Source organism: Prorops nasuta, unplaced genomic scaffold, assembly GCF_024137725.1.
Source record: "Prorops nasuta isolate Cenicafe-Biocafe unplaced genomic scaffold, Cenicafe_Pnas_1.2 PNAS00014, whole genome shotgun sequence".
Lineage (NCBI taxonomy): Eukaryota > Metazoa > Arthropoda > Insecta > Hymenoptera > Bethylidae > Prorops > Prorops nasuta.
The window spans coordinates 3,349,359-3,363,423 of NW_027116811.1; the positions used below are offsets into that span (position 1 = coordinate 3,349,359).

General features: G+C 36.1%; 2 protein-coding genes across 2 annotated transcripts in view; both read left to right on the forward strand.

Moving 5' to 3' along the window:
- Positions 1 to 473: 473 nt before the first annotated feature.
- On the forward strand, positions 474 to 10,985 carry c12.2 (von Willebrand factor A domain-containing protein c12.2). The gene is made up of 17 exons (XM_066735109.1): positions 474 to 828; positions 901 to 981; positions 1,056 to 1,462; positions 1,537 to 1,701; positions 5,062 to 5,220; positions 5,294 to 5,524; positions 5,609 to 5,982; positions 6,065 to 6,347; positions 6,412 to 7,110; positions 7,179 to 7,565; positions 7,645 to 7,796; positions 7,955 to 8,384; positions 8,454 to 9,205; positions 9,279 to 9,589; positions 9,657 to 9,908; positions 9,970 to 10,364; positions 10,466 to 10,985. The coding sequence occupies exons 1-17, from the start codon at positions 735 to 737 to the stop codon at positions 10,820 to 10,822; spliced, it is 5,529 nt and encodes a 1,842-aa protein (XP_066591206.1). The 5' UTR covers positions 474 to 734; the 3' UTR covers positions 10,823 to 10,985.
- Positions 10,986 to 11,308: 323 nt separating this feature from the next.
- hwt (heavyweight) overlaps positions 11,309 to 14,065 on the forward strand; it is a 96,643-nt gene continuing 93,886 nt past the window's right edge. The window contains exons 1-2 of the mRNA XM_066734891.1: positions 11,309 to 11,592; positions 12,448 to 13,045. Of these exons, the coding sequence (XP_066590988.1) occupies positions 11,309 to 11,592; positions 12,448 to 13,045 (882 nt within the window). The remainder of the gene's footprint in view (positions 11,593 to 12,447; positions 13,046 to 14,065) is intronic.

Genomic DNA, 14,065 nt, shown 5'->3' on the forward strand with positions numbered 1-14,065 from the left:
TTAATTTTAAAATGTGACTACAGCAAGTATAATATGTTGAAGAATTATGATATTAAACCATAATTCTGATCAAATAATTGTTTGTGAAATAAACAATTGTATAGTTCATACGTGCTACTTGCAGAAGAATGCTAATTATATATTTTTAAAATAAGCTGATTGGGAGTAAAAATTATTTAAAGTTCAACAATTACCCTATATACCTTTAAATAGCTTTTAGAAACTCCAATAACTTGGAGATTTGACAACCAAAATTGATGCAAAAATTTAAGTTTTGTTCAAAGTGTTTAAACGTGAATGAATGAAATTATTATTTTTAGCTGTTGCAATTGCAATTATTGCATTGCAATTTGCAAACAGTCGTTACGTCACTACCGATACGCACGCGTCAAACGCATGTACTACAACTACAGAAGTACAGACTACAGTTGCAATTTCGTATTGTAATATGTATTTGTATGTCAGAAGTAAGCAAGCACGAGGAGCAACGAATTTGTGTTTTTAAGTTTTAAAGGGTTTATTGAAGTAAGCCCGGAAGAAAAGGAAATTACATTTTACAATATGAAATTTAGTCGACTGAACTTAAAAAATTGTTTTAAAATAAACGAACTCAACAAAATTAATTAGGAATTTTGCTAAATTATTTTGTCAATCATATAGAAGTAATAAGTAATAACCTACAATTATTATAGGTTATACTTTTAAGAGAATTGTTTTAAATACAATTAAATAAAATGTTATTCTTGATTCCTCAACAAATTTATAAATTTGGTAGGATACTAACTTATTCGAAGAAATTGGATATTCCATTTATACGTTATCGATCAGGTACGACTGACAAAAAGTTTTATATGTTTGGTTATAATGTGATGCAATTATTAACATGAGTTTAAATCTTAGATGAAACAGTAGTGGCTATAGCAGATGTTTCAAAAATAGTTAAGTCAGCAAGAAATGTTGAATATGTTCCTCGAAAATACTGTAAGTAAAATCAAAATCAAAATAAAACATGTTTCTAAATTATAAAATGTTTTATTGAATAATCATTATTGTAGTGATAAATCCAAGTCAGGAAATAATGAAGCATTTAAAATGGATGCTTCAAAAAGATATTTTAGGTCAAGATATATTCTTAATGGGTGCTCCTGGTACCAGAAAGCGTCATATTGCTATGTCTTATGTAGAATTAATTGGTAAAGAAGTAGAATTTATAACGCTATCAAGGGATACAACAGAGGCTGATTTAAAACAAAGAAGAGAAATTAAGAGCGGTACAGCTTTTTATCATGATCAGAGTGCAGTAAGAGCAGCAAAATATGGGAGAATTCTCATAATTGAAGGAGTGGAGAAAGCAGAACGTAATGTCTTACCAGTGTTGAACAATTTATTAGAAAATCGTGAGATGCATTTAGAGGATGGATGTTTCCTAATTTCAGCATCTCGTTATGATAAGCTTTTAGAGGTAATAGGAATATTTATTATTGCTTATGTATAGCAGAAAATTATAAGTAACATTTTGTTATTTTCATTCCTCAGTCACACAGTAAGGATGAGCTAAATGGATGGAGATTGATTCGTGTAAATGATGATTTTAGAGTAATTGCATTGGGTTTACCTTCTCCCCGCTATCCTGGTCATCCCCTGGATCCTCCACTTAGGTCTAGATTTCAAGCACAACATATTCCACCACCTATGTTTACAGTAAGTAACAATAAATTCATATTTTAGAGGTATAGAATGATACAAAATTTTCACTAATTTTATACTTGTGTACATTGTGCCAATTAAATTATTGTCAGACTGTGCAATATTCATCAGAAATGGTGGAGTGATTATTTGTTATTTTTTTTCTTATTATCTATCTACAATTAACTTTATTAATTCTATTTAAGCATTTACATAAGAATGCAGTCACAAAACAATTTTAAAATATTAGGTTTTGTTTAATTAGATAAATTACTTCTAATTTATGACCATTAAACTAGTTTATTTTATAGTGACCTATATATGCTTTTGCGTAACAGAAGAAATATTTCGTGCTTATTAAGTATCTTGTTAACCTGCTCTTTGATTTATGAGTGTAGGGGGTGTATACATTATATTATATGTAGGGAGCCGCAGTCGTTCGAGTCTAGGGAGTCCTACCATTTTCCCTTCCCGTTTTCTGCCGTATAAAAACTGATTCCGTGGCTGCGCGATGGTTACAGACATCGTAGCTTAGATCGCGTGCTCTAAACCGTAGAAGTCTCACTTGTCGTCCGTCTCCGTGGTAGTCGATACGCTGGATTTCCGTCGAATGTGTCATTCGACGTGGTGCCACGAGTTGAAAGAAAATAACATGAAAAATTGTTAATCGGATTTGCTGTGTCACACTTGTTGTAAGGCTTATCAGTGTTTAAGAAATTATTGCTTTCATAGCGCTTTTAAAAAAAATAATAAAACGCATTTGAGACTCCTTAAGTACATGAGGAAGTATGCCGGCCATATGGTCTTCATCAGAGAGACCACTTTTGGTTCCAACTATTTGGGTAAATGGAATTCGTCATGTAGTTTTATCGTCCGACGATCCGCTTATAAATATAAAACCTCGCACCAGACCACAAACTTCGAAGGATAAGACACGCTTTGCAAAGTACAACGAATCAGAGTCACGATTAGATTCTTTAAACAAATGCTTCGCGAATCTTCATGTGGTCGTTGAACAGAATTTTTCTGTAAATCAAATTGCTTCCGAAGATCGTAGAAAATCAGCGCCGTTTTGCCGTAGATTATATTCTAGCGGTAGAACATTAATTGGTACGGTAATAGAGGATGATAGGAAATTCAGAAGGACCTATGAAGCTGATGAAAATATCGTACAGAAAGAGGCCTTGCAGACGGCTGATGTTAAAATTGTAAGCGATGCGTTTAAACTTGACATAAATTGTGAAAAATCAGTGGGAAAATGTGACGACCTTTTAAAATCTGTTCCGGGAGAATACAAGCACGTAGGTACATCCGTGGAAGCACCCACGAATTCTTTGTCCGAAAGGGTACTTCGATGGCTGGATCGTTTTGGTAAAGTACAAAATTATGACTTGAAAAACGAGGTAGAGAATTGCATCAACGCTATTAATAATAATGGGATGAATAATGTCAAAAGAAAAACTTTACCGAGCAAACGGAAAAAATCGACTTTTGTTGAAAAACAAGGGATCACTGTACAGAATTATAAGTTGCAAACTGATTGTGAAGTACATCGTGCTGACCGTAAGGATCAAGATAAAACGTGTGGTGAACGATTATCTACAATTGAGTGTTCAAGGGAAAATAAAATTTGTGCTGTAGAATCTCAGGAGCAACCAGAAGTGATAGTAACCGATCATAGGTCAGACGTACAAATTGAATCTCAGACTGATATGTGGGCTCTCTGGTCGCGATCTGGTCGTCTGCACTTAGATATTTATATGCCGAAATTAAATAGTTGCAGTGAAAAACTTTGGTCGTCTCAAGAATCCCTCATTTGTGATTAATGAACTTGAACTAATTATAATAATAATCAAGAAACTTTTAAGAAGAACTGCATTAAGAAAGAATCGGTATATCTACTATTAATTACTTAGTTCTATAAATCTTTGATTATAGAAATGATGTAATTAATTTTATAATTATGAAAATTTTGAGGTTTCATATAAGTTAAACTTTGATAGTAAAACTAAAATTTATAATAAAAGGTAATTATGCAAATATGTGTTTAAAAATCGTCGATAAAGTAAGGGTCGTATTGTGAAAGTGATTTGCAACATTTTGTCGAAGTTTTATTAAGAAGTGGACTAAAGCTTGCAGGATTATACTGTATACCTAAGTGTCAATGACTTTAGTATCTATAGTGCTATTGTGGGCTTGATATGAAAGCGTCTATTGCATTTTTTAACAAAAAATGAATGAAGCCGTATGACATAGGACATTTGAAAGTATCGTTTATAAAAGCTGAATTAAAATATTGCATTTGAAAACGTCATGTGCTCAAATAAGTTGTCTAATTATAGTTCTGCAAAAATAATTAAGTCTGTGAAGTAATAAGCAATACTGTAAAGAGTATTTAACTATCTCTTAACAGGAACGCGAGTTTTTCGTCACGCATTGAAGCTATTAGCTATGTTTGCAGAATATATTTCGTCACGCAGAGTGTCGTGTTAAAGTATATGTGCATAGAACTCCTATGTGCTCGGGGAAAATGGTTATTAAAGTGTATTTTAGTCTAGCTAATTTCTTCGTTATCGTGATTTTGTAAAACGGAATATAACGATAAATCTTGGTATAAAAGTGCAACCTAATGAACAGAATTATAGATAGATAATTGCGAAGGCGACAGTACATTGAACCCTGAAAATTACATTTTATACTTTGCGTGCCATGGTCCCTCGCGATGTTCCATTCGTTTCGTGATGATTCGACGACGTATCGCTTAAAATAGTTCAACAAGTTATCTCGGCTACTTCCAATATTACAAATTTCCTGTCAGTGATAATGTAGCAGTGATTTTTATCTTAACATTCGTTTCGAATTAAATTCCTTGCAGTAAATCCGTGCGTGACTTCCCTTAAATGTCGATCCTCTCGTTTAAATAAAACTATTATGCGACAAAGCTATAAAATTCTCGTAACTGTAGAAAACCCTTTTTGTAAAATGCTTTTATACATTTAAAGGCTATTTCATTTGTATGGAGCCACAATTGAATTCTTATCAAACCATTACTGATCGGTGGCCTAAGATTATGGGCTTTCAATTCAAACTTTTCAATCGAAATCTCCCTGCAATCTCGAGAGTTTCGTGATGAATAGTAGTTAGTCACGTGCTTAAGCAACTTTGAAAACCCTTCAGGCGTTAATCGCCTCCAAGGACTGTTTCCAACCATTCGTAATAGCGTTTGGTAAATATTCTAAAATTAGTTTTGCGACTATGCAAATTATGTAGTTTTTAAATAAATAGCTATGTAATTTTCTTGATAAATCAAAGCGACGAATCTTGTATGAAAGAAAAAAATTATTTTTAATAAACAATGTTTATTCCGTGTTTTAGGAGCAACTTGAAGATTTAACAAAATTAGCTCCGAACGTCAACCCTAATGACCTATCACGATTATTGTCTTGCGCACATGCTTTACGCTCCAAAGAGGCTTCTTCTTTAGGACTTCCAGATTTCCCTCTAGATAATCTAAATTCAGCAGCTATTTTATTGGTAAATGTTATATAAAGTCAATTTGAATTATTTTTTATTACTTTATGGTTATTAGAAATTTTAATTTTTGTAGGATAAACTTCCAAGTCTCTCGACATTTGATGTATTTTATAGGTTTTATCCGTATAAAACTTTTTTGGCTCAAGAAGGTAGAAATGCAGTTGAGCACATACTTGAAACATTTGGTGTAGAATGCGAAGCCGAAGATAAAGCACGAGGAAATTGTAAAATAGAAAATGGTTTAAACACAGAAAATTCTATGAATTTAACCATAGATCGTAATCAAGAAAAATCAGCAATTACGGTAAGAGTTTAAATTTCTCAAATTTAAATTGTGTATTTAATTTAGATATGTAGAGATTACTTATATTAACCGTATCTTTAATAGGTACCATGTGGTTCTAAACGTTTCAACAAGGAAGCAGGTCAAGATGCATATATTGAAACAGATTATCAAAATAATTTAATTGCAGACATAATGGAATCACATTTAGTATCTGATCTGTGCATTGTGGGACCAAGGGGTTGCGGAAAATCTAAGAGTGTACAAAAATTCGCGGAATTATTGAAATATCAGCTAGAACCTATAGTACTTTATCAAGATATGACTTCTAGAGATTTGTTACAACAACGAACTACCTTAAATAATGGAGATACCGTTTGGAAGGACTCTCCATTAGTTACAGCTGCAATCGAAGGGAAATTAGCTGTGCTGGATGGGATTCACAGGGTACATTCAAGTACTATAGCTTTACTACATAGGTAATACATGCGAATACAATGGATAATTTAAAATATTATCCTAAGGTAACATTTAAAGTTAAACTGCTTCGATTTATTTCAGGCTAGTTCACGATCGGGAATTACAGTTGCATGATGGAAAAAGGCTTTTGAGGTCTGATCGTTATGAGGAAATAAAACAGGAACTTAAAAAAACTGATGAAGAATTACGATCTTCTGGTGTACTGAAAATTCATCCATCTTTTAGAATTATAGCTCTTGCTGAAAAACCGAATGTCGGTTCATCAACGGGGCAATGGCTGAATTCTGAGTTACTGAGTTTATTTTTATTTCACGAAATGAGGCCTCTCAGCAAGGATGAAGAAATCCATATAATTCGATCAAAGGTATATACATTGAAATAATTCCACCTTTTGAAATTACTTTTAAATATTTAATAAATGTTTCTAGTACGGTGAACCGAATGAGGCGTTGACAAAAATTATTGATTTGACGCACAAATTACGATCTTCGCAAGAACCCACTTTACAATCTTTAGCTGAATCTTTAAGTACAAGGCAACTATTAAGGATAGCTAAACGAATGCAAACATTTCATACTCAAGATGCCTACGATGCAGTGCAACGAGCTTGCTTAGTCCGTTTTCTGCCTCATTTGGCAAAGCAAGTACTAGATGATAGCTTAACAAAATTAAATATTCTTCCATTAAACGAATCTAAAAATTCGGATATTAAGTGTCAAGTTACGAATGACACTGTAAAAATTGGAGAAACATCTGTAAATAGATATAAAACAACATCTTTAAGCAAAGTACCTGATATATTATTTTATGATGTACCACAACATTTAAAATTATTAGAGACATTATTACAAGATTTTAGTTTGGGGCAACATCTTTTACTTATTGGTAATCAAGGCGTGGGAAAAAATAAAATTATTGACAGACTGCTACAACTTATGCGCAGGCCACGTGAATATATTCAGTTACACAGAGATACAACTGTACAGACTCTTACTTTGCAACCAATGGTTAGAGACGGAATAGTCGTTTATGAGGATTCTCCATTGGTGCAAGCAGTTAAATCTGGACACGTATTAGTAATAGATGAAGCCGATAAAGCTCCAACTCATGTTACGTGTATATTAAAAGTACGTGTTCATTTACATTTTTACAATTATTTTTAAATGATCTATATTAAATAAAGTTAAATTTATAGACTTTAGTTGAATCAGGTGAAATGATTTTGTCGGATGGGAGACGAATTGTGCCATTTACTGAGTCCGGCGATTCTAAAATCGATGAATCGAAAATTCAAATGCACCCAGATTTTAGAATGATTGTATTGGCTAATAGACCAGGTTTCCCATTTTTGGGAAATGATTTCTTCGGTGCTTTAGGAGATCTATTTAGTACACATTCGGTCGATAATCCTAGTGTAGAAAATGAAATTCAATTGCTCAAACAATATGGACCAAATGTAGATAAAAAGATAATTGAAAAGCTAGTGAAAGCTTTTGGAGAACTAAGACGTATGGCAGATCAAGGGATAGTATCATATCCGTACTCTACCAGAGAAGTTGTTAATATAGTTAAGCACCTACAGGTAACTATGGACTATTTAAGTTATTTCTAGCGACCCTACAAGAAATATTATGAATAATTCTGGCACTATTCTCTTTCAGGAATTTCCGAACGAACCTTTAGGAAATGTTGTGCGAAATGTCTTTGATTTTGACAGATATTCGGAAGAAGTTTATAATACTTTAATAAATGTACTTCATAAGCATGGAATACCAATTGGAACAAGCTCTTCTAATGTTATACTAGCTAAAGAGTAAGACGATTATGTCTTATCCGTTGGATTTTTAATTTTATAAATTTTTATTTTTTACTATCATTAATCTTTTTTTTTTAATTATAAGTAAATTATATTTTTGTAATAAAATTGTTATATTATATCAACTTTAGTATGGCTTTCCTTTTCCTTCACAGACTTTCTCTACCACCAAGGAAACTGATTAGTAATTGGAATATTTCAAATTGGCAGCAACAGTTGTCGATTCAAGGAAGATATATCAAATTTCAAGCACCAACAAACCTTATACACAATTTTCTATCATTGGATTGCGTTGAAACTAGATCTGTTTGGTTTACCGAATTACAAAATTACTGGACGATACCTTTAGATACCAACAGTATCATTGCTGGTATGTCCCTATCCAAAGGCTTAAAAGGAGATGGATCGAATGACAGGATAGCAGTTTTAACTGTTAATCCAGTAGCTTTATACACAATGACACTAGAATCTGATAAAATTCAGAAAATTTCGTTTCAAGATCTTCCAATTATGCAACGAAATAAAAGACCGCAGTTTAAAATAGCACCAGATAAAGAAGGCAATATATATTTGCACGAAGAATCTGTGAGTTTTTTTTTTACGTTATATCGTTGATGATTTGTTCTTTATTTTTCAAACACTTTTTATTCTTAGGGTAATATTTTGCTTAAAGTGAATCTCGAAGATACAAGTGCAGCACATGTCCTCATGTCGTCGTTTATTGATTTAGCTACCAATCGAATAGCAAAAGTTTTTGACAATAACATTTATTGGAAAATGAATGAGGATTTGTTACCATCTCATAATCAAATTATTCTTTTCTCGCCAAACTATGATAAAATAGAGAATTTACACTTGGACAGTTTAAATGCATACACTATCCAACTGCCTTTTAAAATAAATTCTGTCTTGGTTGCTTCTGATCAAAGATGGCTAATACTTGATACAAAGAAAGAAAAGTATATCCTTGAAAAATCGGTAAGCTCATTACCTTGTCCAGATATTTTAAGGAAGGTTGAAGAGTCCAGCAGTGATAGCCAAAGAATTGTTCCATTTATTTCTTGTAATCAAAATAGTCTCGATAAAACTATGCTCAGCGCAGCTTTGGGCCAAAAAATTGATGCTCCGAATAGAGTACTGGCAGCTAATGATTTGTATGCTGCTATTGCAGTAGGGTTTCCTGAACTTAACACCGAGAATGAACTTTATGTTTGGCAAAGAGATAAACCAATAAGAAAATCAATATCTCCATGTTTGAATGAAGATGGACAAATCATACGAGTATTGTCTGCAGAAGAAATTCCGGCAAACGTATTCAACGAGGATGAAAAAAATGCAGGAATTTCAAATTATCTAGAGGTTGTTGATACTTCCAAATTGTCCGTACGATATATTCCTGTACCAATGTACGTATCTGTATATATTTATTTAATGATGTTCATAAGATAAATATTTAATTGATTTCTTAAATTTTCAAAGGTCATCAAAAGTTTCGCATCTTAATCAATGGCTATTCGATAATGACTATCCTTTTTACGCAGCAATGACTTCAAATCAAGGAGTCGTAACAGTGGATGTTAATGGTTGTATACGTTTGTGGGAAACGTCATTGATGAATGTAGGAAAATCACTGGATAAATGGCGTAGAATGGTAGGTCACGGTGAAGAAAAATTACAAATTACGAAGGAAAGATATTCAGGCTTGGACGTAAGCGAGCCAAAGCACGGTAAAGTTGATGAAAAGAACGAACCTCACGTTGGTGGTAATACATGGGCAGGTGGTACAGGCGGTAAGTTTATTATGAATTAATACTTTCCTGTATTATATAATATTGAATATGATAATATTTCTTATAGGCAGAGACACTGCTGGTTTAGGAGGCAAAGGAGGACCTTATCGCCTAGATGCTGGCCATACCGTACACCAACTGAGTGATGAAGAAAAAGCTGCTGTACCAGAGCATGTAAAGAAAGCTGCAAGAGAAATGGGCCTTCGTGCCTTTAAACAACGTTTAAAAGATATTAAGATGAGCGAATACGATCACAAAGTATACAGTCAATACAGTGATCCTGTTCAAAAGCAAGTTCAATCATTACGAATAATAATAGGTAAGAGAAAAATTAGTAACATTAGATACTAGAAATTGCATATATGTGAATATTATTGCAGATAGCTTACAAGTTAAAACTTCCGAACGACAATGGTGCAGAAATCAAACGTCGGGTGAACTGGACGATACCAAATTAATCGAAGGTTTGACTGGAGAAAAGACGATTTACAGGCGTCGAATGGAGAAGGAGCCCGAAATTGGTGCTCCACAGACAAAACCAAAACGGTTAAAGTTAGTAGTGGATGTTTCTGCGAGCATGTATCGATTTAATGGTTATGATCAACGATTAGATCGAGAGATGGAAGCTTGTGTTATGGTAATGGAAGCTTTAAGTGGGCATGAAAGAAAAATTCAGTATGACATTGTCGGACATTCTGGAGATGATTATAATATTATTTTTACGGAGAGCACATGTCCTGTCAATAATAACAAAGGAAGATTGGAAATAATCAAGGTAAGATAGGGATATATATATATATATATATATATATATATAAGCATAAAATATAATATTCAAGATAGGGTAAATTTTCTTAACAATTTCAAATTTTATAGATGATGCACGCGCATTCCCAATATTGTATGCCTGGAGATAATACACTGGAAGCAACTCAGCATGCGATCAAAAGTTTGGAAAAAGAAGATTCAGATGAGTCTATTGTCGTTGTCCTTTCCGACGCCAATTTGGAACGTTATGCAATTTCTCCTTCAGAATTTGCCAAAGCTTTATCCTCGAGTCGAAACATTAATGCCTACGCTATTTTCATTGGATCCTTAAATGATCAAGCGACTAGACTAACATCCCAGCTGCCTTTAGGCAAAGCATTTGTTTGTCTAAATTTAGAAAATATTCCCCATATATTGCAACAAATATTTACTTTGTCAATTTTAAACACTTCTCGGCAAAGTTGATGTTCCTTCTAGTCTTAAGTGCACAAATATAACACAGCAACAAACTCAGGTGACAATCAGAAGTTAAGCCAATGATTTTCCATTAATATTATAAGTAATTATTAATATTCACTACTTTTGTAAAAAAAAAACTGTAAATTTTGTAAATAAATATCTTAGTACTTTGGACACAAAATTAGTTCTATTATTGAATGAACGTCGAATAGAATTTACAAGGATAAAGAGTTAAAATACGAAAAGGCAAAAGAAGTGATTATGAGGAGAGAAATGGCTATCGGAAAATTTTGGGGGAACTTTTTGTATGAGAGCCGAGAGGGTAGATTGTTGGAAGCTGTGTAGATGGAGTGTTCGTCGACAGGCTGTTTGGGGGATGAGCGTGTCCCGTAGGGGAGAGCAGGCCGAGATGAGCCGAAGTGAACCGAAGCTGGCTGTAAATGGAGGAGAGGGGTGAACGTTTGACAGTTCCAGTTCCACGCCGGTCGTTGAATGGAGCGGGTGTGGAGACGCGTACAGGGTGCAAGCCGCCGGGGTACCGTTGGACGTTGCGGTTGTCCCGTTCAACCATGTCAATTGCACGTGGATCAACGTGCCAAGCGTGGTGGCAGTCGCAGGTCTCGCGGGCCGCAGACTATCGTCTGTGATTGCCAAGTCCAACCCTGCCCGGTGCATCCTGTGCTCATCAGGGTTCGTAGGACGCGAACCTGCGATTGCCCACCGGAGTCACTGCCCTGCTCGCACGTCTCGCGAATCGCCGCTCGGAGAGTTCGGAGGTAAACGAACAAATCTCAAATATATGCTTTCTCATCCCCTGTTCTCGACCATCCTTTTATTCTCTGACATCGTTCTGTATTAAATCGCTTACACGTGGAACATAGCCCCTCGGCCATACACCATTCGGCTTGTGCCAATGCTGAAGTGAATCGAGATTGTTCCGGAAGATTATTACCAAATCTTATACAGAAAGCTACCGCTTGATAAATGATTTTTGTGATTTCTGTACATTATCATCGTACAGTTGGTATTTGAGGGGGAGGAATGGAACGAAGGTCAGGATGAAATCCCATTGAAACCGTTATGTACCAGTATCCTTAGGGGTAAGGTAGTCGGTATGCATGCTCGACCCGTTAACTCCTGCTCATTCCCTGGAGAATGCTAAAATGCTTAACGTTCGGAAGCTCGCAAAGGCCATATTTCACAAAAATGAGCACGTTCCAGCTTTAAAAGCAAAAGCAAGAAAACTTTTAAACTTAAAAGTCGTTAAAAAAAAAGTAATTAATTAATTCTCACGGGTTTCATTCCTAAGTAATCAACGGTGAACTATCCCTTAAAATTCGAGAATTATCAGAGCAGTAATAACGTGTAAAGTGTCGAGAGATTGAAAACAGAGAAGTAGAGTAAAAGTGTCATTATTCGGGGAAGCTCTTGATGGAGTGAGAGTAAGAAGGGGAAGGGGGAGATGAGGAAGGGATAAGGGATGGATATATGGGGTACTCTGGAAAAACAAACAAGCACAGTGGGTATATCTCGACGAGAGGGGTTTGCACCTGGTAAAAGTGTATGGTTGTTTGGACGTGCAGTGGGAATTTTCATTTAGAGTCGATAAACATCGCTTTGATGGTTTGCAGATGCGAGTGCACGGAGCGTCCCTGTCGGCATACTGCCGGGGGTGGTGGTACTCGACGCCGAGTGCAGGCATCCTCACCCACTTTTGCCAGGCAGGGAGCCACGGTTGGGGTAGGTGGTGGTGGTGGCGGGACGATGCAGCAACAGCAACAGCAATCGGAGCAGCTCCGGCAAAAGCCGTGCGAGTGCGCCGAGAGATTAAGCTGCGCTCACACAGACGGCGGCGAGGGGCCGTGCGAGTGCACCGAGCCGAAGCCGTGCTCGCACACGATAAAACCGCGGCGTTCCCGCCGCAATTGCGACTGCGGCCCCGGCTCGCAGCCGTGCGGCCATAAAGCGCAGCCGGAGGGCCGAATAAAGCGGGTTAAATGCCGTTTTAGACGCGCCGGCTGCGCCATGGCCAGATGCACCGCCGAGCTAGCTATGCTGCACCTGCACTGGGAACTCGCCACCGAATGTGCGCCTTGCAGACCGCGCGCACTCACAAGGCGGCTCTGCAGGAGGCAGCAAAGCGACAACGAACTCTATCGAAGCAACAGTTTCAAGTTCGAAAGATTCGAGAGAAACAAGGACGAGTGCTCCACTCCCCTCCATAGGCAGGTGAGTGACACTGCGAATCTGCTACCCCCCTTTCACCTACATATACATCTATACACTCGACCGTGCTTTTTAAATCCTACTTTAATCGTATCAACATCGATCAATTAACGCCAATCTTCTGTGTTTACTGTATAGCGATATAGATATATGAGTCTCGCTGATCCTCGTCTAACGATTATCGTGTCACGTGGATAAAGTTTAACCGAGACTCTAATCGTGACACGAAACTCTTGCTTAGAGCAATTATCTCCAATGAGATTTTAATAAAAATATGCTAAGCCGATTAGATTAGTTGTTTGATGCCACGTGCGTTACAGTGGGTTGTAGGTTGCTGTGTAATCCGTTTTCTGCGTCTCTATCTAATTATATAATTAAACTTCTAAGGCTCGATAAACTTCTTTGAGGGATTCCGTAGACTTTGTTGCAATTAGTAATTTTGGCGTAGTTATTGAACGATGGGAATTGTCGGAGGGTTCGGGTAATTTCATTCGCGATGCCTCTAAATTATGTGCTGGATGGGTATTTGCATGCCTGCAGATGCGTGAGTGTACAGGTTTGAGTAATTTCACAACTACTGTTGCATCAAGCCTGATATTGCAGTATAGAAGCAGAGGACTGCGTCGACCCGTTATATAACATTGCCGCAAGTGCTTTGTTATATCGTACCCTTTGGTTCACCCCAATATGTAGCTGTTTCGTCTTTGACTAATTAATTTTGGTTATAACTGTGTCGTTTATGACACTGATATTTTTTCATATAAATTAGTTGAGATTTAATTATTTGCTCGTGAATGTTATGAAATCAGTGAGCCATCGTACAAGTTTTACGACTATGATGCTGAATTGGGTTTGGAGGCGACGACCTTTTGTATGTGAAACTTGACCTCGAGGTCAAGATATTCGATAGAAGGAAGGAAAGGATGTAGGATACAGGTTGAAGGAAAAACATGAGGAGCCTTGCATCTAGGACATTCCATTCACTGTAAGCCCAAGTGCGAATGGCAAGTTTTTGCGCGTGCG